This window comes from Varroa destructor, unplaced genomic scaffold (assembly GCF_002443255.2).
Source record: "Varroa destructor unplaced genomic scaffold, Vdes_3.0 BEIS01000007.1, whole genome shotgun sequence".
NCBI lineage: Eukaryota > Metazoa > Arthropoda > Arachnida > Mesostigmata > Varroidae > Varroa > Varroa destructor.
The window spans coordinates 39280473-39304737 of record NW_019211460.1 but is presented as its reverse complement, the minus strand read 5'-3'; the positions used below and the strand labels follow the sequence as shown (position 1 = coordinate 39304737).

The 24265-nt window shown below is 40.8% G+C and overlaps 1 protein-coding gene across 5 annotated transcripts in view; it reads left to right on the top strand.

Moving 5' to 3' along the window:
- Nucleotides 1-384: 384 nt before the first annotated feature.
- Nucleotides 385-24265, top strand: part of LOC111254048 (kinesin-like protein KIF19) — a 44709-nt gene continuing 20828 nt past the window's right edge. For 2 of the 5 annotated variants that reach the window (XM_086974942.1, XM_022814503.2), the window contains exons 1-6: nucleotides 386-1160; nucleotides 8508-8588; nucleotides 12839-12979; nucleotides 14594-14806; nucleotides 15146-15271; nucleotides 15680-15868. In XM_086974942.1, the coding sequence (XP_086831068.1) occupies nucleotides 1074-1160; nucleotides 8508-8588; nucleotides 12839-12979; nucleotides 14594-14806; nucleotides 15146-15271; nucleotides 15680-15868 (837 nt within the window). In that variant the 5' untranslated portion in view covers nucleotides 386-1073. Of the gene's footprint in view, nucleotides 1161-8507; nucleotides 8589-12838; nucleotides 12980-13386; nucleotides 13661-14593; nucleotides 14807-15145; nucleotides 15272-15679; nucleotides 15869-24265 lie in introns of those variants that run through there. The other 3 variants (XM_086974940.1, XM_086974941.1, XM_022814505.2) reach the window with 3 other exon arrangements.

Below are 24265 nucleotides of genomic sequence, written 5' to 3'. Positions count from 1 at the left end.
CAAGGGCACATGTAATGCTACGTGGCTCCTTCCATGTGCTCTACGTTCATGCATGATGTTCTATGTACATAGACAGATGCTATTAGAAATATCCAAGCAGAATATAAAGTGCGAAATCAGTTGAAGGAGCATTTTTCAGTTGACAACAAGTGTCCGGCCGGCGCCTCCCTAGCTTCCCCGTTCATCGCCGGCCGCCTGGGGGTTCAGCTAGTCGGGGGTCGTGTGGGGCAGCGGCGCCAGTTGTAGCTGCACCTGCTGTTGGCCGTGTCATTTTAATCAGTGCCATCCTATTCTATTCCCTTCCCTGCGCCCTTTCCACTGACGGCTACGACCACGACCGGCGCTCCTATCACCAATGTTGGCGTCCCTACCAGCGCCAGCCGGCTTGCAGCAACGGCCGCGACCAGCCTTACACAAGGCTCTGTGGTTACACACTGACTTTCATTCTTTCTCGATCCGTTCAGCCGCCGTTTAGCTGCTGGTACTACTGTTGCTGCTGCCGCCGCCACACTTCCAAGTCGACTTACCTTGGTCACGCTCTAGAGCAGAGCGTGCCAGGTCGCCGAACGTACGGCCCGCCACCACCGCTGCTCAGCTCCAGTTCCGGGTCGGCTCTGCTACCGACCCAAAACAATCAACTTAGTTAATGCTGTGATGCTAGTTTAGCGGGTGGCACTGGATAAGACAGACCAGTGAAGGGTGCCAGGTATCTGTGTGGAGTCTTAGTGAAGGCTATGAACGATCTGGTGAAACCCTGGTCAGCCGATGTTTTCCAAAAACCGAACAAACATCTAATCTATTAGTGAGCGTTCAGGATAAGGCCCGAGCACAGGGTTGTTTGAAGTAACCTGGTAGTGTTGTGATGGTGATGCTGTTCTCGCTGTTTTTGTTTCAGTGCACGATTGTACGTTTATAGATAACTTACAGAATGTAACGACTATTGCCTTCTTGGCGTGCCGATGCTACGATAGCGTTTGCAGCGGCGGTTGAGTTGAAGTACGGCAGCAATAGTAAAAACAAATACAGATTTTTAAAGCACTTGATACGGTTACGTTCTCGTGCTTGTTAGCAAAATGAAGATGAACGGATCGAAAAAAACAGCCACGCCGGGTGAGAAGGATGAAACCAACGGGAGCAGCGGAAAGACAATTCGACTAATGGTAAGTAATAGTAATATTGGTATAGATATTCATGTACACACGTGCAGTGTAAATGTTTATAGGAGATCGCCTGCCGATATTCTCGAGAAGGTAGTAGCCAGCCTATCCGTTAACGTCTCTGTTTGTTAATCCTTAACCAGCATTAGATCACGCGAGCGCTGCTGAGGTTGCTATTAGCAAGATGAGGTTCTAGTGATTTGGCGAAGCATAATGGCCACTGACAAAGCAAGCCGCGTTCCTGCCTGTTGCCTTCAGACAGACGGCAGCGTATTGTGTAATGAGAGGACACCCAACTAGGCGGCTGGATGATGGTCCGCTTTTCACGGACGGGTGGCGTTAGCTTCTAGCTGGTCGATACTTACTTTTGTCGCTTAGAGATCGGCGTGTCCTCGCGCACACTCATTCTTGATACGTGCGGATGTGTGCAAGTCGATATCACGCCAGATTCTTCTCCCCATAGCGGCAATGGTGATAACAGGCTATAGCGTGCATAGCAATGATACGTGCGTACCTTGCACATACTCGGAATAAGGTAGAGGCTGTCGACTAGAACGACATGCAGAAGAACAATGCCATTCGTTAGGGGGTATGCCTACTCTAGTGATTGACTCAATCCTTTGCTTCTCCGAATCTATACGACTGGTATTATAGTAGAATTTAGTAAAGAAATAAGTACTATCAGATACGATTCGATGAACCACTTTGTGAGCGGATAGGACAACGTCAGGTTTGATCCTGTATCCTGGCAGGAAATTCAGGCGACCGTAGAAGTAGAGTGTTCGCCGGTGTGCGTTCTCGAGAGTCGTGCGCGCGTTCATTATGTATATAGCTGTTCTGAACTAATGACTGAGTTAGCCAAGAAAGTCATGGTAGCCAGTAGCCGGTCGTTGTCGTCACAAGACTCAATCCTGACAATAGCTTAAATGCTGGTATTTAGGCTATTGTCAGCACTAGTCAATACTGCCATAAGTACAAGTAGCATCTTCGTCGTAGCGTGTTCATAAACGATGTGATGGAAGACGGATGGCCCGGATGATGTCGGACACGGCCGTTACCTGTTATTAATTCTAGCATAATGCCACATTAAATTTTCAAGTGACTCAACAGTTTTCATGATTAAGGTATTTGAAGTGATCCAGTATAACGCTAAGACGCTAGTTAGAGAACCGTAAGAGTTCGCGTGGCACTAAGTATATTGGACATTTCCCACACAATTTGTATATACCTGAGACAGTGTTGCTCTTCAGGAAGAACAACAATTCTGATCAAGTTTCATTCAATGGATACTACAATGGGCTCTATCAGCAAGAAGGCTTTGAAGCTATTTCGAGGCAGACATAGCTCAGATTCGTTCGAAAGTGCACGGGAACACGTCGAGATACCTGACGATCGTCTATTAGAGCATATAGAGGAAGCAATGTTGACATGGAATAGCTCGCAGGCGTCTGTTGTGGGTCACGGAGACCAAGCGCAAAACCCCGAATCACTGCAACCAAATCAGGACAATGATGTACTCGTGCTACCTAATTCAAATCGGATTATGCCGGTATCGGTTGTCGACTTATTGGCTCAGCAAAGGGCAAGTATCGAGGATGCAGTATCAGCAACTTCATTTGAAGGGTCAACTATAGCTCTAAGCGATAACAGAGATATTATTGATAGAGTAACAACACCAGAGGGGATAGATATTCCACCAAGTGAAGGTCCGCGCGAAATTCCTGCAAATGAACCGGCGCTTAGCATCGTCCCCTTCAAGTTTGCGTTAAAACTAGCGCCTAATTTGCTCGTTAAAAAGGCACCGCCAGTTAAGCCTGAGAAATTACAGTCACATCGACCTATAGCACCTCCGGTCGATAAAACAATCAATAGACGAATGATTGCAGATAAGCGTCCTCGGGAGCCTGTTGCCGCCAATGAGGCTATCGCTGACGCGCGTCATCGACAGGTTCCGGTCAGTATTTGTAGTAGTGAGCCCCTGAAGGTGTCGAACTACGCAGCAAGGTTAGACTCGCGAGCATCAATATCTATTCCGCAGAAAGGAATAATCCTCACAAGACCAAAGGTAAATCACCGGTTATAGACACAAACATGTCTCGAAGAGACGTCTTACACATAACGTTGATATGCTCTGTTGTAGTTTTCGATGTAGATCCAAATCTGGGGAATGGAGGTAACGCGTGTGCGTGCGTTAACGGGGACCGGGGAGGCTGTGATAAACGTAAACGTGGCTTCGCAATTGCAAAAGGCCAGTAAGCAAACGGTGCATTGGTGATTAGCTCGGCGTATGGTTTATATATATATATATATATATATGATATATATATACATTTGACCTCGGATTTGGTGGGTTGCATACAAAGCGCGCTCGGTCAAATGCCCAGCTGAGATCGTTTATTTGAAGTGCGGACATTCTGATATAGCGAATGCACAGAAAACGACTGAGGTCACTAGGTAAGGTCAGGCGGCTTGAACGTGCATCTTGCGATCAGTTCGGTTCTTGCAATGCTAATACGAAGTTTGCTACCTCCAATTGCCTCCACTATTGCCCGTCCATTTTGGTCGCTATAGCATTGATTATTTATCGATGACTGGAGAGATGCCATATCCCGATCTTGAGTAGTGCAAGCAGCTACTGCCCCTTCGAACCGTTTGTTTAGCATTCTGCGGCGGGCACCTCCTCGTTTGCCACGCACGCCATCCTGTTACCATTTGAATTAGCTCAAACTTATACACAATCGAAAGTAACGTAACCCTTTAAGAACTAGCAGAAGCAGGTGTCGTTCATCATTTCAGTTTGACAGTTAAAGTTGTGCTACGCAGTTTACTCAGGCCACACAATATAAGCTAGAGAGAATTATACGCAGATCGAACTATCTCTGAAACTTGGTGAGACAGCTGCTATCGTCGACACGTCTAGGACGGCAAGTAAAATGTCATGACTGATCCTTACAGCCGAGAAAAAGAAACTTACAAGACACCTGCTCTATTTCTACTCCCCTAACAGCGTGAAGCAGCTGCATTGCCTAACCGACATCTGTTACCTTAAAGGGTTAATTTTTTCGGTACAATATTGTAGTGGCTGGCATCGCTAATCAACTTCAAATTTGGCACGTGCTGTGAATTTAAACTATTACTATCGCGCATTAAGGGTTTATGAGTATCACGCGTCGTCGGTGTTCTCCTATCCCGATCAATCCACCAGCATAAGGATATCGTCATTATCATCTCCATTAGGTGAACGACGGACCTCGCTATACGACGCGCAGTAACTTAGCGACGCCTACGACCGGCCGATCACAACCGTTTAGGACAGGGGCAATACAAGTAATAGCGATTTTCTTCGTCGGTCTCGTAAAGGATAAATGTGAACAGACTTGATCGTACGATAAACTCCAGTGTCATGAACTAGTTCACGCGGAGACAGTTACATTACGGCTTAGATTCTAGTCAGTAATCATCATTGCTATAGCGAGAAAGTCAACGCGAAGCCATGAAGAAGAGTGATGATCGAGTAGGCAAAAGGTCAACGGCGAAGCCTGACAAGGCCAAGATGCCCATTACACCAGCAACTTTTTCAGTGACCCATTTTCTCTTTGTACGTGATGCTATAGGGTAGTATTGAACAGATGCGCTAAATGCTATAGTATTAATTCGGATATATTACACGTCTCGCAAAATATAACGCGCCGTTATGTAGTATTTTTCATTTGAACTCTGCTGAAAGCTAGAATGACATTTTTTTTTTTAACATGGTCAAGTGACTCGTTGCGCCTTTTGACACGGAGTTAAAGGTGTGCATGCAGTATCTTACTGTTGCTTAAAAGAGTTTTGCGTACGAATAGGTTGATAAAGCGCTCCCCTTTTGTATAAATATTTACTGTATATGGTTTAGGCCATAATTAATTAGATTGACACCAAACTCCACTGGGATGCACATAGAAGTAACTGTCGGCCGTTCAGGCCAACTACTCCTTCAAGCCCTGAAACGCTGTGGTTCAAGTACGTATTCACCGTGATAGGTTAAATCTATAGTAAGACTGGAAACTGAAACGTGACTAACATTGCACCAGAGTTTCTCCGTCGTTAAGTGCCTGAACATGACGGGAGACCAGTACGATATGTTCTACTAAATTTAATTGCAGAAGATGAATTGGAAAACAACTTTCCACTATAGCAACAAATAGGCTAACTGATCATTGTGTTTAAATTGATCGGGATTTTTTTGGAAATTTCGAAACAAGTCTCCCGTCGTTGAATATGCCAGTCTAGTGGAGTAGCCCCTTTGGCAGATTTTTTAGATCAGATGCTGTGGTTGCGGCTCACTTTACTACCTTGCTCTAATTCGATGAAAAACGTATTTTGCCGAATCACGGGCCGCCGAATGATACGTTTATACCTAACTGGCCGACCGTCGAAGCCCCTAGCGCTACTAGCTTCCATTACTGGGATGTTGTGTTTTGCTTGAAGAAGCCGCGGTCACCTTAATATATATTTTTTTGCAAGTGAAATTAGCAAATAAGAGTTCCGCAATACCTCAGAGTGTAAAATTGAACAGGTGTTTTCATGACAGTGATCATCGTCATATGCGGATGGTTTTGTTACGTCGTTTACATTCTTTCGTATGTCTTCAGCTGGAGCCAGAAGACATCCACAAAATACCTGATGCGTCTGAACTTGACGAGGCACGGCATTTCGCCCTTTAATAATAATAATACACTGCTATTATTATTATTGTAGAGGACCCACAAGCTATTGACTACTTCAGCCCAGGTCTAGTGCAAGTAAAATCGAAGCATGCGCCATTAACTGCAACAATGTTTACTTGTTGCCAATCGGGACCTAGAACATCCTCGGCAAACCCCCATATGCTTCGAAGAGAAATCAGAAACAACTCTTTCTCATGCTTTTCGTGTTTACATACTGTGAAGAGAGAAATTTTGCCTATGCGAAGGTCTAAAGAAAGTGTCACGTATTCTTCAGTAACTCTATAGGATACGGTAACGCTCGATGACGTACAACTATCAGTTAACTTCTACAACCTATAATATCGCTTGCTTTAAAAATTAGTAATTTATAAAGGTAAACTTGAAACATAGGTAGTTCTGACGTGTATTTAATATGGTTCATTCGCTTCCCTGAAATGCGTGCCCCAGCAATGGGTGTCCAAGCAAAATTGAAATAGACGCAGTATCTGTACTTAAAATTAAAAATAGGGTTAAATTTCTAACCAGGATATCAATTGTTTCATAAAAATAGAAGTCGAAGTTATAATACTGCATTGGGCTATCACCTCATGTTTCACAGGTGCATCGATTCAGCTGTGACTATAAAGTGCAACGTAGTCCACTGGCACTTCAAGCAAGAATGCTAACTTCTTTTGGAATCTCAAAAAAGGGAGAGCTTATTCTCAAAGATAAAACTAAGCTCTGTTTGCCTCTCTTGAACATTACTTAAATCATGAACTTACGCTGATAAAAGGATGATCTTTGAATCTATTAGAGATATATGCGTTATCATGCAGCTATGCGATATTATCAATTTTCTGGCGAAAATTCGGCTAGTCACTTGTTATGATACGTTTATCTGATAAAAAAAAAAGTATGGTTAAGGTTGTAACGATAAAGTAACGACGATTTTTTTATCGTTATAACGACATTTACAGTTTTTGGCTCGTAGGGATCCAATATAGGTCATTAGAGTGATTTCCAAAGCGCTGTGATTCGTATAATAGCTTTCTATTATCAATGGATTTTTCAGCTCATGCCGTACATTTGAACCCATAGTCGTAGGCGTTCCCATATTCTTTCACTATGGCTAATCTATAAGTGTTTGAAGAAACTCGTTTAAACAAACCAAAAATTATCGAACAAAAGGATAGTCAGGTTTCTAAGGACGGCATCTAAAAAATCGACATCGTTAGCGCAAAGACCCGGATGAATGATTATGTGTATTGTCCAAATGTTTCTGGAGTTTCAACGTTTTAGGTTATAGCGCAGCAGACAGTGTAGCGTAAGACGTCGTCTCGTGCTTTTGGCGCTGTTAAATCTCTACCGATGCATGATAACATAGAGCGTTTTTAAATGTTAACAGAAACATTGTATCGTAGCCGTGTATGCACGGAAGGCCAATATAATCCGGAAGCCATTTGGAAGCCTATCCTCAGTGTGGGACCATTCGTCATCGAAGACGGATAACTGAGTGAGGCTACTAGAAGACAATGAAGCATTCATATTTCGTCACCTTTGCCTGTATCCATTCATGGCCATGCGTATTATCAATCGCCAGCTCCTGTTTACGCTATTAAAATTTTGCACTAGACGAAAGACAAAGTTGCATAGTTCAGCATCGATGCTTTTATTACAAATTACGATTTTTTTTTCCCCAAAATGTTATTTGTTAATGCGACAGGCTTTAGGCCAGAGGCAGGTCAGTGCGTTTTATGAATCGCTACTTTATTTCAGAAAGCCAATTCCACGACGCATGGGATCGTATAAAATTGTTTCATAGGGCTTTAAAAACGACTACTTGTACACATAATTTGTGTCACTAGGTTATAGTTACGCTCGTCTTCCTAACCCATCGGTCATGTATCCCTAATTGTTTACCATATTTGAAAAACTCGATTGATTATAGTGTGATGCAGCACATTTTTGATGATCGGTCAAAGTTCACAGATGAATCGTAGTAGGACCTATAGTACCTATCGTACCGTTGGTTCGGAACATATCACGAACTGATCACATCCATAAACCCTGCCCACTAAAATTCGATAGATCGCAAAAAAATCTCAGGGTATACAGAAAACCTCAACCTTTTTTTTTTTTTTTATTAAACTGATATTTAGTGCAGGCTTGCCTACTGAACGGCTGATAAACTGTGACATTGCTCCCAAATGGGGCAATTATAGGGCACTTTACGAGGCATATGGTAATCTTGTTATTTGTTATAGAAATGTTTGCGTATACTGCAAAGACAATCAGTTGAATGATGTATATGTAAAGGAGAAACTTTCGGGTACTATACAGATTTGTCAATATATCAACTCGAGTAAGCAATTTTGTCAGCTTATGCTAATCATGGTGCCTTTGGTACTCCTGATCCATCAGATCAGATCAACTCAGTCGGATTATTGTTATAATCGATTTACCGTGTATACAGAATATTGTTGACTACGTTTAAACTATCATCGTGTAAGGTATCAAGAACAAACCGTAGAAAAATTATATCGATGGGATCCTATCGGCAGCAGTGGTTTCCAATAACTGAGGTTATTATAGCATTTTTGCCTTTGCAGACCGTACCAATAGCACGGTAGTATATTACCTATATATTTTTGTGCTGTTACAGGTAGCGCTTCGTATTCGGCCTGTTCTCAACGAGGAGACTGCCAAAGGAGCTGCTGTTATTGCCAACAAAACAGATGACAGGGTGAACTATAACGCTAAACATAGTCCAGTTGCTTTCTCTATAATAGGATAATTAACGGGGCTATTAACTGTTCAAATTGTTCCGATCCAGCACTCCATCGAGCTTAACAAGTCTGCACTATTTTTATTAGCCACAACCACTTTTTATAGCTTCATAGTTAAAAACGTATCCAGAACAAGGACCACAATAAACCTAAAAATATTCGTGTGTAATATACTGGACGTAGACAACAAGCCTCAAAATTTAGGCTTAAAGCTAACTTTTTTTAGAAGAGTCTGCACGATCTGAATTACAGTCAGTGAACATATAAGGCTCTGAGCAAAGCACAACCGAATTATCAAACTATAACGACTAATATTCTTGTAAGGATTTTAAGTGGGCAGAAATTCAATAAAGTAATAAAATGGCTAATGTAAGCAGTGTATTGAGTCTCAGAGTGTGATCGAGTTCGTAAACAAAAAGAAAGCCTCGATTACGTCTATTCTGAAATAAGTTTAATATTCTTAGTGGGGCAGCCTCCTTTAATGGACTTCCATGAATAAGCTTTTTCCTCGTCCGTCTGGAATCAGAATAGGCTTTTCCCTGTTCTGATTCTTTATCCTTCGTCCTTGTCGCTAGACGGGTCTCTAAGGCATTCAAAGCTATTTAAGATGTTGATACTGTAGCCTGGTGACGTTCCGAGAGTGATACGGTCCTTAAATACGCAGCACATTACTACTGCGCCAATTGTGCGGTATGTCCTAGTCGACGCTAATTTGACTGCCGTTTATATAATGTTCTCATCTCAACAAAAAAAAAAACTCCACTCAGGACTTATGAGTTATTTTAATTGTGGCCTCCACGGTTCGCTGGTCCATCAACCAACCAACTGCTCTGGTTCGTGGAGCTATATTTATCGTTGTTATTTTTAACGAATTCCTGTGCATTGTCCGTTCAAAATGACTGCGTATATGAAATGATCGAATATTAGAAAGCGCATAATTTCAACGTACTTTATACTGCTGTGCAGTACGTACTGCAAGCGTCTTAAACAGCGCGTTAACATACACGCTCATGTGCAAAATGAACTCGTTAGCAGATCACGAAACATATGCGCCTCGGTCCGTCGTGCCTAAGTACCTACTGACCAATTACATATCAAAGCAGATTCTATCGTAAACAATACCTTTCATCTAGCTTAGCAGATAACGAAAAGGGTAAATAAATGATAGCAGTAGGTACATTGTCTAATATGGAATTTGAGATATAAGTCTCTTCAAATCTCCCATACAACACAGATTACGTCGTCTATTGAAGCTCTGCTACATTCTGTGATGCTCTGCTAGGTAACCTCTTGCAGAACTTTATACTTCGATAACGCTAGACCCGACCAAGCACTTATTGTCATTACATTTACTTATTCTTTTTGATGCTTTTTAGATATGCGTCGCGGTAGGTGTACAGACGTGTTCAAACCTCTGACTTTGACAGAAGTCAGACAGATCTTGATCTTGCTTTTCGTATTTCTCCAACAAAATTTCTACAACCGAAAACGCTGGTGGTAGTTCCTTTTTTTACAACCTGGTCCCCCAAAACCCGACTTCATCATTTCTCATCTAGCTGTACCTCTCCGAATTTCCATCAGCTTGCCACCGCCCTCGTTTTTCCAGTATCGGTGTCGCTCAGGCAGCCCAGACGTGTCGAAATCCTAAAGATGAATTTCAGTATTCAACTCTAACTGACCCATATAAGGCGATGATATTTAGCGTTTTCTATTTTGCCGTACCGAATGTATTTTTTTCAACTTATTGATTCCCAAATTCACTTCACCTTCCTAATCTAAATCAACTCTGGTAGCTTCTATTTTCAAAGGTAGAAGGCTTAAGAGTGGCTCAGATTCATACAATCCGGTCGTATTAAAGTGCACCCTTTCCGGCCTTTCTGATAGATGCTTTCTTTTGCAGCTGCTGCTATTCATTGCGCTACATTTTGACTCATCCCTTCCCATTAAAATGCCTTCGGTCAAGAATTTGTGGTTCGTGTTGAAGATACGAGAATTTTCAGGGTTGGTCATAATTTAGCAGTAGATAGACTTCTATAGCCGTGAAAGACATATCAGTATACCTGTCACGTTAAGGCTACTGAGACATGTCGTCAACGGTTCAATAGCTATTGATCGGATTAATGTTTTCGAGTTAACTTTGCACAGGTACTTCCAGTTCCGCAACTCTTAAATGCACTCGGAAGAAAGTTGTTTTTGAACGAAGTTCCATTTGTATTTTATGTTAATTTTCTTAAAAACCAGACTCCCGCTATTACTTACCGAAAGTTTGCGGACGATACGACTCTATACAGTTAAATGCTCCGTCGCCCCAATTCTCGTATACATACAGACGCACCCTAATAAAAGTATGCTTGAAGGGGCATCAATATTAAGTCCAGATCTATAAATCATTATCAATCTCGGATCAATTTCTGGAGTACACTGACACGGCAGTTATTCACGCTCTCGAGCACCAGTCCAAATTACTTTGGGAGCAAAGGTAAACTATTTTGGTAAAAGGCTGTTATTCAGGGTCTAGCAGGTAGCACTTCAATACCTAGGATAAAATATACCGATCCTATATTAAGAACCCATTTTTCTGCCACTTTTTTCAATCATATGCCACTTGACTGCGGTTTGTGATACATCCCTCCACAAGACGACTACAGGTTCTGCAAAATAAAGATCTTCGTACAACATCTGCTATCCTAGATTGACCTTGGTCAGGCAATTTGGTGTCATCGCTAGTCTCCTGGCATCTCTTCCGCAAATCTATAAACTTAAAGTCAGCCTTATAATGCTTTGAGCAACAAAAAAACAATCACTCATCCTTTAAATTGCTTAAAATATGTAAAGCTTAGAATAAACAGAATGTTGGCAGTCCCAAATTCTAGGCTAAATCTGACCACTAACTATCCTTTACTTGAAGCTTTCAACTTAAACTTCCCAAAAAAATCAACAAGTCAAGTTGATCAAAGAAGACACTTATATTAACGATACAAATCATCGGTGTACTTAGTTGAATGGATTGGCTGTTTGTTGTATTCAAATTTGATCAGTACGTGTTTATAAGTGGCTGAGATATTTTAAATAAACGCCAGCATTGCCCACGAAGTGCTTTAGCCATTCTCTGATGTGATACCAAACAATGCATTACCTGGATGGAACTGAAAACATGTGTGCATAGCATTATGCCAGCAAGTGGAATCGCTAGAGTCTGCCATTTGGATCGTGACATCGTAATGCCCCTAAGAGCAAAATTTGTGAACAACAGGAGCCTATAGTTCTCCATATGGTGTCAACAGACAGCTTAATTTAAGCAAGAAATATTCTATAGCCAGGCCGCCTTTAGTATGTGTATCGTAGCCCGAGTTGGATTTTAACTTAATGAAAGGATACGCCAGAGTAGGGGCTCTATTGCCACCAGGGAATTTTATTCGATACGTGGTAATCTGGCTATGGACGCTAAATAGACTTGCAACAACAATATAGGTGTAACAAGGGAATTAACTATACGCCACAAACCAGCTACATACATTTTTTAGTGTGCTGCTATAGAGCTAATGCTATAGATATATCGTATCCAATGCATGCTTAGAGGTAAGCACCTAGCGAATCAGAATTATAAACAGGACGTGAAATCCACTTATACCTACATGCATCACCAACTGCATGCCAGCAAAGATAGTCTGTCCTGTTATCTAGGATGAATGGTGGACGTCCGCGGACACCTACCCATGGGCAATAAATAAACAATAAAGCGATTAGGCATGGCGACATTATTTTCAGGAAAAATTACCTATCAAGATATTTTTTTGCCGATCATTTGAAAAGTACACCTCGTGAAGTAAGGAACAAGCTATTTATCACTTCTTAAATGTAGCTCGTTTAATTGATGACATTTTTGTCGCGGCTTTTTTTCTTATCTGAAAAGCTGCTTAGGTTTACAAACCGAACATTTAGGTCGTATAAAACGTGTACAATAGTTTTCTAATACACGTAACTGCAATGCAACTGGGTTCCGTTCTCCCATAGAGTCTTTGTAGTCTTTTGAACTATCCAAGAGACATACACGGCCAGCGAACGATTAATGCTGAATAAATCACCTGTTATAAATGTCGTTTTAGCCAATCAGCTGATATAAAAGCGAGCTAAACATGTTCAAATTGCTTTAGCTGTCAGATCATGCTGTCCTAACATTATTATATCTATTCCTCATGGGCAACAGACAGTGCTTCTTGCTGAGCCAACGAGCCGCGATGGTGTTTCATCTGTCAGCTCGTCAAAAAAGGGAACTATACGCCAACGTGTGCAGACCCACAAGTATACGTTCGACTGGGCGTTCGATGAGCGGAGCCCCCAAGATGAGGTATGCCCTTAGGAAAATCACGGTTCATATTGAGCTTCGTATCAGGCTCGGAAGAGAGATGCCTTTTTTTTTACGCAATTATTAGATGGGTCGCAGATTTTGCATTTTTGATAAACGTTCCACGTATAACTTGGCTAAACATTTAGTCGAACATCAGAATATACATTCGGTAATTATTACTTTGTTGACTTCTACTAGTTCACTAATTGACGGAAGTTAATTACGTTTCTTGTACCATTACTGGCATATTCTAACTTGAGCTGCTGGATGCAATTTACGCTAATTGAGGAATTTGAATTTGATTAAAAATAAATTTCTACTTCGACGATGTGGTCGGGCGACCATCTAAACGTAGGGGATAACGTAACTATTCATAGAAGCTATGAACATTACACACGTTAGAGTTCCATAACTATTTACGGGACCTTCAAAATTTAATTGCGAAACCCTGACAATGGACGTATGTGTATCTATTGGTAATGGTATATGCGTTTAAACTTAATAGTATTCAAACCGTTATGGACGAGCCTTTATTCAAGAAACTTGGGTCATCGACCAATGCCGATCGCAACACCAACTGATTACTGCCAGTATTATAATGAACCAATTTTATTTTCGGAACGGGGAAAAGTAAGACATCTCAGCTGTGTTAAAGCGTAAATATTCGGACGCTAGTAGAAGGTATGACATAGTCTATATCCATCCTAAAATAGCTACTTTTTTTATTTTTTTCTGAACTACGTTTATACATATCTGCTGCTGATCTACCACTACAGTCTCAGTGTCAGGTTTTTGAAGACACAATGAAAAACGTTGACCGATTGTGCAAAACTGCCGCTAACTAAGCCCATGTTTATCTCGAGTATGCTTTAGATGTTTACGGCATTCTCAAGGCTGGGTTGGCATAGTACATTTTAGAAAAACGTAACGTTGTTCTTTCGATATCTCACTGTTTGATTTATGTTTTTTTTTTTCGTTTTAATTTTTTATAAATCGTTAGTGACGTTTAGCTGTTATACATACGCGCGTAACATAAACGTATTAGCTATCGATTGAGCCTTGTTCGAAATTTTTTTTTGACTCAGACAACACCGATAGTGGCCTACTACTGATAGCGCGCTAGGTATATAGAGTATGGATAGAAAATACACCTTAAAAAAGACTTACCATAATATTTAACGTAGTTAGCCGTGGAAGCAAGTCTGATATTTCTCATTTTTACTATGAGTTAAATCCTTACGTTTTAGTAAAAATCGAAGTCTTTAACTTAATTGTAGTCTGATCAAAAACAAATTTTCATTAGACCTGCTTTCCACGCTAAAAAGACAGAAGAAAAAACAACGCTCTTAATGCTTTAGAAAAATTATCATTTTTCCTTTATGGAACTGCTATTTAAAAGCTGTATATATTTAGGTAATAAATATTTATACAAAATGCAGGAATAACATTATTACCTAACTTAGCGATTAAAGCTTACTGTTACTTCACGACATATTAGTCTATTGTTGTTACATCTGATGAGCTTTGAGGTATGCTGCTTATACATTTCTCTTCTTCATTTAATTTCAATCCATTTCTGACACGCACCATATTCTAACGTGCATCAATTAACAGGTGTATAGTAAAGCTGTGAAACCACTCGTCGAAAATGTCCTGCAAGGGTATAACAGTTGCGTATTCGCTTACGGAGCGACTGGAACTGGAAAGACCTATACAATGGTGGGTAATGAAAAAAATCCGGGTATCATGGTTCGCGCTTTTGATGATCTCTTTGACAGCCAAGAAAAGCAGACTCAAGACACTAGTGTCTACTTATCCTATCTGGAGGTACGTAAGAGGAAGAATCAGTATAACAATGTTCGTGCATTCCCATTAGACTGAATAGGTGATGATGCAACTAGTTGATCATCTACTGTGTCTTCAACTCTAATGGAAGATTTAACTGCAGCTATTAATTACTGGAATAATGTTGTGCGCCATAAATGCAACAATAGCAAAGCACGTTTTTACTGTTACGTCACAAGAACAATAACAGGATAGTACACGCTAAGCTATTCTAGCAAAATGCAACAAACAAAGAGAAAGTAAGCTAATAACTTATCTTCTAAGTATTAATAATTCGTTTGCGTGAACAAAACCGTTATGAAGTATAATCGCTTGTTTCAGATTTACAACGAGAATATTCGGGATCTTCTTAGCAACTTGAACGACAGCCTTGAGCTACGTGAAGATCCTAACGACGGCTATTACGCTGTCGGTTTATCTGAGGTGCAATGCATGAGTTCGAAAGAAGTAAGACCATTTAAAACAAGCATTGATTATGATTGACCTTAGTAGACCAAAAACAGACCACTTCATCCAGTCTCAGTAGCAACAACGACCGCTAGGGCTTAATGAGACCCAGATTATAAAGACTGACCTTAAAATTGCCACGGCGCACAAAATGATTCATATTCAATTCTACAATTTAAAATTTAGATGTATTTTATTCTGCCAGGGCAGATACTCTAAGGTGCGCTCGTGGATCTATGCCGATATTGTTATAGACCGATATTAATGATATCTGTGCGGTTGACAGGGCAGCAGAAGGCTTGGCTTATAAATATAACCCTCATACCTAAATAATTAAATACAGTAACTTAAACGAGCTCGGTAGATGTCAGGGAGTTAAGTGTTTAATCATACCATGTTTTATAACAGGTTTTACGTCTTCTACAACGAGGAAACAAGCGACGAACTGTGGAGGCAACGGCAGCCAATGAAACAAGTAGTCGATCTCATGCTCTTTTAAAGGTGACGATCAAGCAACAGCCGAGCGGTGGAACTAACTGTTTTGGAAAGATGTTCATGGTTGATTTAGCCGGCACCGAACGCACATCCAATACCAAGGTACATACGACTGTATCTGGCCATATATCTACAAAAATACTTATATGTACCTCACGCCAGCAGCATCGCAGCAAACTGAGAAACTAAAGTAAATATATCAAGATTAGAGCATGAAAACATTAAGAAATTATACCAGGCCATTAGGCGTAAACACAAATAACAAACGTAGCATCAATACTTTATTATGACGTTACACTCGTTATGGTACCATTTTGCACGTATCGTTCGAGCACAGCTGAAGGTAAGGGGAGGCAATACGATTTTGGAGATATTCCCCCCGTCCTTTCTTGCGCAGGCGGTGACTGATTATTTAGATGGTATCCTTTTAAACGCGACCCATTAATAAATATTGGTAGGAAGGGCAATAATAAACTTATAAAATCATGCATTACCTAACAATAATATTGAAGATGCATATATACATACGTACTGGCACGTGATGGGTTATCATTTTGATTTGCGTGTGCCCCTAACAACCCATTTATTGGCATACACACAAATATTGAAGTGGTCTGACTTTGTTAGATAGCAGAACGGGTATTGCGTAGCAGTTCTCTCTGCTCCTATAAAACCGCAACGGGTATTGACTCCGGAACGTTTGCTCGGCGTGATATCCCGCAGCCAATATTCTCTAGTGTTCAGTAACTTTAGCTCGGTGATCTCTTCGTGCGCTTGTCCGGCCTTACGCTTTCAGGCCGACTAACAAATAGCACAACCACCGATCTCCGACTGATAGGGAATACTTTGCACGACTTTGCGGTTATAATACTACGAGAAGCCTCCCGATGGTCTGAAATACACCCTGTCCCGAAGTAGTAGCGACTGCCTACCTTGTCCAATAATACTGACTTTTCTTAACGTTGGTGGATCTCTCCTCCAAGCCAGCACACATCGCGGCCCCACATGGGTTCACGTGCTCTGGCCCAACGCTTCTGTCCGGAAAATAACACATTATCAGCCGAAGTACAGTTTTGTTAATGTTCGGATAGTCCCGATGACAGAAATGGAAATGCTAAAGCTTCGACTGATTTTAGCGGAACCGGTCGTCATCGCTTCATACTGGTTTGATATAGTGTACCTTTGTTGAAAATGAACTTATTGATATGCACCCAGCAACGCTTGTGTGTCCGCCGCTAGTTCATTCCTCGTGATCGACACACCGAGAGCGATATTTTTAGTGGCGTTATGAAGGGCCCGCAGTATACACTTCGGGCCCAGATGAGGCTTTCCATTCTGGCTTGTCAACTCCTACCCGGAAGCCCTACCCGTTAATATGCCCTCTTTAAAAACGACGGTAAACAATGGTGTCTTTCTTTACTCAATGCTCTCACAAAAGCAGGTGTCAGGCTTCTCCTAAATACAAGTTCGAATTAACTCGGCCTAGGAATTAACTTTAGCCACTGTGATGAAGTTCCTAAGGGTAGTCCATTCTGAGGTTTTTCAGGCCTTTTTTTCTTAGAAACACAATGAAGGAGTACTGATAGATGAGCTTGGCGTCTCTTTATTTGAGCAGTACTGGTTTAGCGCGCACAAACCGCTAGAACGTGTTTTCATTCCTAATATGGGGGCAAAAGGATAACCTGGACAGTCGTATATTTCCTCTTTGTAGCCCTGCAAACGAGTCGAATGTCACTTGAAACCTTCCTGGCAACTATCGTTGTGCTCTTAGTATCATCTGGTTTGCCGTCCATTTGCTATCCTCATCTGGGCGCTCAAATTTTTCAGGCCACCTCCTCGGCGGCTTCTTTCAGTTATCCAAGAGGTCTGTCCGTTGGCATTCCAACGCAGGCTTTGGCAACGTTGGCCGGCAAAAAAAAGGAGCACTGCCATTCACTATGAGTTTATATGTTTGTGGTTAAGCTATTTATAAAATAATATATTTTTATATTAAACATCTAAATCAATCCTGCTGTGGGTGCGCTTATTAACGGCGACCAGCGAAATCTAGCCATCTGATATGCTCTTATCATAGAAGCGGGAGTGACTAGGACAGAATGTTACTAGTTTACTCAATCTGCAATCGGACCGTGGAAACATAAGAAAAGGTTTGAATTCTACTTAACTGTACGCGGCCTTTGTGTGTGCTTTTTTTTAGCACATTATAATCAAATCTAACGGTAACTTATCTTAGAAAGGTTTCACGTTTTGAGAATTAGAAATTCTCAAAACGTGAAACCTTTCTAACGAGTCAGGCCTTTTCTCCAAGTCATTTCAGACTAGGCAGATCAGTTTCTCATACAAAGGAAACTATCCTGCTGCGAAGCGTTAGTAAGAAGGACACACTTCGCCGTCTTTTGTATGCTCCTTGAAGATAGTTTCCATTTGAAACTCAGACCCCTGCTATCAAGGACCGCTCGCTTACTTTACACGAAATTTCCATGTTGTTCACAAGTTGAAGAACTCCTCAGGTGGCCTAAGTTCTTCCTTGGTGAAGCGGGCTTTTTCTTTGCGAGTTTGTCCTTCAATTCCTACATTAGCTTTTTTCACCTCGTTGTCGTACCATACTTGTGCAATATACTTTTATAAAGTGAAGCGCCGACCTTTCGACTAATTGACATTATTATATAGAGCTATCACTTACAGGATGTGAGATGCTATCGTATGTAGAACACACGATTTGTCCTTAACTAACTTATGCCAAGGCCACATTTTGAGATATACCATGTCCTGCGCAGAGGGACTGAGGACAACAATGCTCTGCAATTCATGTCAAAAGTCTTTCAAACACATATAAATAATATCTATTATACTTATTACGGTGAGAAGTAAGTACTTCCTGCTAGCGGAAGTAGAACGTAACCTAAATCATTCTGAAAAACCGATGAAACCATTGTGAAGACCACGATTTTCATGTCAGCACACCGTTGAACGTTGAATGAAGCGTTGAACAACGACCTGTTTTTATATCCTATGCACTCCTCACGAACTCCGTTATTTGCATGATGCCCTACGTGTCTTGTAAACAAGACCTAAAATTCGTTGTCAACTTTTATATGGTATTATAAATTTTACAAGGATAAAAGTCAGGAGAAAGGTTAAAATTGCAGAGGCTCGTTTTAAGTAAAACAAAAATTGTTTAATTCATATCTCTTACGAATAATCTGAATGCACAGAACAGGCACATAAGGTAAGTAATAATTTCCGAACGTTCAAAAAAACATTGAAGAAGCAGCCACGTGTACTATTTTTCATAAGCTTCGTTAGAAAGAAAACAGCTTTCAAATTGTTTTTAGTAATTTGTTTATTTATCTAACGCAACCAACTGCAACATATTATATTTTTATTTGTTGTGAAATCCTTTGCCTCGGCCACCAACAAATCTAGACAATTTAATTTGAATCAATACATATGCACGTTGAACACGATTCGTTCGATCTGTTCATTTCTGATTCAATTTAGATGCCACAAATAAAAATTCTACCGATCCACATGACGATTGCAATGGCGAAAAGGTCTAAATTAGACTTTGAAGAGATCAGCAACCGCCCAGAAACCTCCTCCATGCGTAGGAATCGCAATTGAATTTTGAGCCTGTAACACAAAGAGTCGCATAAACTTATCGAACGCTGCTCCGTTAAAATACAAAAGTACTCACACTCGTATAGCATCAAAAACTTATATAGTCCATCACAGCCTTGTAGCGGTAGCCAAATGGCCGCCCTCTGCGCGTCTAAAACATTGGGGAGGAGCTCAAACATGTATATCCAAATACTTCCCTATCTCGAGCTCGGCGTCACCGCTAGGCATCCCATCAGACGACGTGCTCCTAGCGCGCAACAACGCGTATCTATGCTCGGATTCGAACCTAGGTCATGACGAGACCTGAAGATTAGCCTGCACATACGTTACCCACTAAGCTATCACGGCAAGTGTGTCCAAACACCTGTAGCGTTTGAAATGCTAAACACATAGTGATACTGTACAGTTCTACAGAGAGCTCATATAATCGTATTTGACTGACTCGAGATCAACTAACAAAACAATTTCCCTGCAAAAATCCAGAAACGTTTCAACACGCAGTGGTCGAAAAAGGTACAAGAATGGCATCCGAACCCAGTTTATTACTGCGGGAAACAAAATTATTTGCACTTGATTACAAATAACATCAGAAGTTACAGCCCTAAAATATTATGTTTACACTACACATTAATTTCTCAACAGGGTTACAAAGGTGCACATTTAGATCTTCCGTTTGACTTAACCGAAGACACCTAAAATACTGGGATTTCTTATGAAATATGGAGTGGACAGGTCCTTTAAAGCTGAGTTACCCCTTCTCTATAGAGAGTCTTCGACGACTCCGTGAAGCTAAAAAGAACAAAAAGAAACCCTTCGTTCCTTCTTATTCATGGTACATAGGAAACCAATAGAAGTCGAGCCCAAACAGTAGCACATCCGATAAGGTAGAGCAAACTCTGTAGTTCTCAAGTGTAAATCATGACATAGAACCTATGACTGGTCATATCGGATCGCTCTCTACTCCCTCCTATTCCACCTCTGAGCTTAATGGGACACGTTTCAGTGACGTACCCTGCATATGCTTGCACGCCTTCTATTGGGCGGAGCGCTCGCTATTTTCACGTCCGACAGCCCAGGTTTTAGACCTGATGCATGAATGCACCACGGCTCAGCCACTGTGTGTTTACATCGTTTGGACGTGTTAGTCTTTCCCAGGAGACAGCCTACGAGGACGTCGACTAGCTACAGTCCTGAGCAGCTAGCAAAGGAACTACGCCATACAGAGCACGCTAGTTGGGTATTCGCTTCTGTGAAAGAGTGTGGATCAAGTGTGCGTGGACTATCCGTAAAATGATTTGTCAAGACGAGCAGTGTAATTCTCAGTTAAAGGCTTAGCTGAAACGAGGGCATTTTTTGTAGGGAATGGACCCAAATACTAATAAAGATAAAAGTCGTCTGAATTTTTAAAGGAGCGCGAAGGGAAGCAGAAAAAAAGACTGGCACAATAAGAAAAAACTTACGAAGCCGAAGTGTACCCTTTAAAAAGGTTTGACGACTTTTATTAGGACAATACCCTAATTTCCGGCGAGGTAAATTTCTCTGCGCTGTACTGTCTATCACTATTACCGTCTTAACTGATCTTTATTTTCAAATCTGCCCGCTCCGAAAGTTTTTGTCTTACATATTTTGAATTCTGGCCTAGTCTAGTCTCGGTTGCTGTGGGCCTGAACTTCTCTCTGTCTGATCCTCCCTTGCCTGTTCAGATTACGCTATTGTCAGCGCGTAGTTAAAGCAGTGTTCACTGAGCAAAGATTGGTCCATGCTTTCCTGGACAGCTAGTTCAGCGAAGATCTTTGTGAGTAGTAGGTGAATATGTGTGCATGCGGGAAAATCACATTGACCCCTTGAATAAATGCAAACGCTTTCGACCGGTGGTATATTACGAACACTACTTCGACTTACTGTACTCTTGTTGAAAAACGTAAAAGCTTATTAGCAACGGGCTCGGTATATTAAGGCAATGTTTTCTGCGCGTGTGAGCGTTCGTCATTCAGAGTCATAAGGAGATAACGTAAAGCATTTCCTTTGAATTGCTCTATGTATTGGGATCATCAGAAAGTAATAAACGGCGATAAATCAAATATACTAGATCGAACTATTGCCGCAGAAATAGAAAGCGACTGCTACTGAATCCAAAGGAATGTTATAGTTCTATATTTTGGAGGGAAACATGAATTGCTGTTCTTTCCTGTTTTTTTTTTTTCTTTTTCTTTTTTATTTACTGATTATCATTGAGTAATATAATGCAATAACCTGCTTCCACAGGTATCAGTAAATTCGCAAAGAATTCCTGAAAGCTTTCATATACTCTTGAGCCAGAAAGTTTCTAGAACAACCTAAAGGTGAATCAGCAACCCTCGTAAAAGTATCACCTACACACTACAGTTCTTAAATGAAATATACCTTTTGTCTACTACACCCAACCCTTACAAATAAAGACAAAAGAGTCTGTCATAATTTCATCAATCTATCCGTAACGCACCAAACTTCATTTTTCTGTTAATATAGATGATGTACACATTCGAAAACACTTTTACACACAGCAATTTTTTATGTCCTTTGCTATACGTTCATCATGTTATCTAATTCGGTCAAATTGTTATTTCCAGATTTACTGATCATGCTATTTCAACTGTCAAAAGTTGTAGCTTTGATATTTTTAGAACCGGCATGCATGACTCTTCTATGAAGGCAATCCAGGATCGCTTATATCAGTGAAGCTGGCACGCGGAGTGACAGGCTTAGATTCAGGTAGGCATATCGGTCTAAAACTGTATTGTAAGTCAAATCAAAGCATCATCTGAGCTTCTATCCTGGATTTACGGCTGTTTTAGCCGGATGGTGGGTGGAGCTTTGAGAGGCACAGAGGGCAGGCTGTCATACATGGAAGTTCGTGGAGCAAATTGTAGGATTTTTTGAGATGATTAAATTTTATCCATGACCTACGTACATAGACATCAGGTAAACCATTGTAGTCAAAGACACCATAGTACACAAAACGATGAATTACATATCACTAAAGGGAAATTAGCCATTGGCGATCTCTTGGTTAGACGTACGCTCGTCACTTTGATTCAAATAAATGTTTCTAATAAACTTCAAATAAATTTCATTTGTCACGAGCTTCCACAATGAGCGAGTGAAATGCGATGTTATCGCTAGTGGAACGTCAACCAACGGTCGATTTGTTTGTACATATCGGTTTATCACATTTATTTAACATTTCGTGTACCACTATGCGATATTCGTTGAATTTACCTGTCAGGCTTTACTGCTACCTAGTCAATTTCGAATATAAGACTTCTGCACTAAACCTTTCGGTTATTAAAGGCTTCGTCATTAAAAACAGCCTCCCAGCCATGATATGCATGGTTGCGCGTTTAAAAAATAACACCTAATCTTACTAGTAAGATTCGATAGTTTGCCACCAGGCCGTAAAGTTTGTTATCTAGATGTTAGACTACCCAGTCCAAGTGATCTAAAATTCATTTAGTTAATGCTTGTTAGCATTGCTGGAAAATTAACATCGAGATATCGTTTTGGCGTCCATTCGTCGGTATAGATAAGGCCTTATATGGCCGAACTAAGTTCACGGAACTCGGAGGTGTATTGGCATTTTCAGTTGTGTTGATACAACATTGTAGCTCTATGTTGCTGAAAACAAAAAAAAATTATGAATCAGACAGTGATAATAATGCCTATAGACTATGAAATGGCGTGAATGATTTTCTTTGCTTTTGTAGTTGCAGGTGTCTCATATAAATTTAATATCGGAAACTGTGTATTTTACCACTGAACTAGGCTCAAGTACTATGCCTAACGTTCGCTGAGTAATCTAAAGGTTCAACGTTACATTGTTACAATATTTCGGATAATACCACGAAATATTCAGCGTTCAGTGCATCATTCATAGTATGCTAAACGAGACACAGAAGTCCATGCGTGTGTGTATTTAGAACACCCTATTCTAGATATTGTTTAGCTAGTAGTACTATTGCCATTTGAATTTGCGGAATCAAACTGGAAAGACTACTTGGATCCGGTGCCGGAAAATCATTCGAGCCTTTAGGGCGCCACTTCATGCAGACGAAATGGGTTTGTTGACACAGACAAGCAGTACAGCGTGTCTGCAATTATTCCCGCCGAACTAACGGCCAACCTGATATTATTAAAGGAACATTTGATTTGAGCACTTGCGGGACATGAGAACGGCTTTTTACCGTTACTGCTATTATTTCCTTCAGTGCAAAAAGTTTCCTTAGCATAAGTGAGACCATTGAATACATTACACAAATCATAAATGGGTTTGTTTTTAGATAATGCACAAAAACCATGAGTTCGTTTTGTGAACAAGTACACGATATGACTCAGCCGTTTGCTCGAATAATTGTGAGAGTCGTAAAAATACACAAGCCGTAAATTTGGTGTTGGTAAGCGCCGTATGCGATTGATATTTTGTCGGTAATCGGCGTGCTACAATGGGAAACATATGCCTTTGTTATAAATATGTTGCTAGAACAACATACGTTAACGTCGAATGATAGTAAAACATCAGCGTATAGTAGTCACCCGCTGGCATGCGTCGTTTGACCTGTCGTTTTCACAGCGCTCATCTTGGATGTAAAACACGTAACAACATCGTTAAAACAACAGAATCATACAGAGCTACCTAAGGCATACATGAAAATAGGTCAGGGCGCTTTGAAGGTCTGCTCAGTTTGCGATCGACCGCTAACAGCGGTAAATATTCTTAGTTTTTTTCAACAAGATTTATGATTAGTTACCGATATTCGTCATTCTCCTAGTTTGTTTTACGGATACAAAGTTCGTACGGAAGTCGTGTAAGTGGTATTGTTAATTGCCCGAAACTGTTGAACT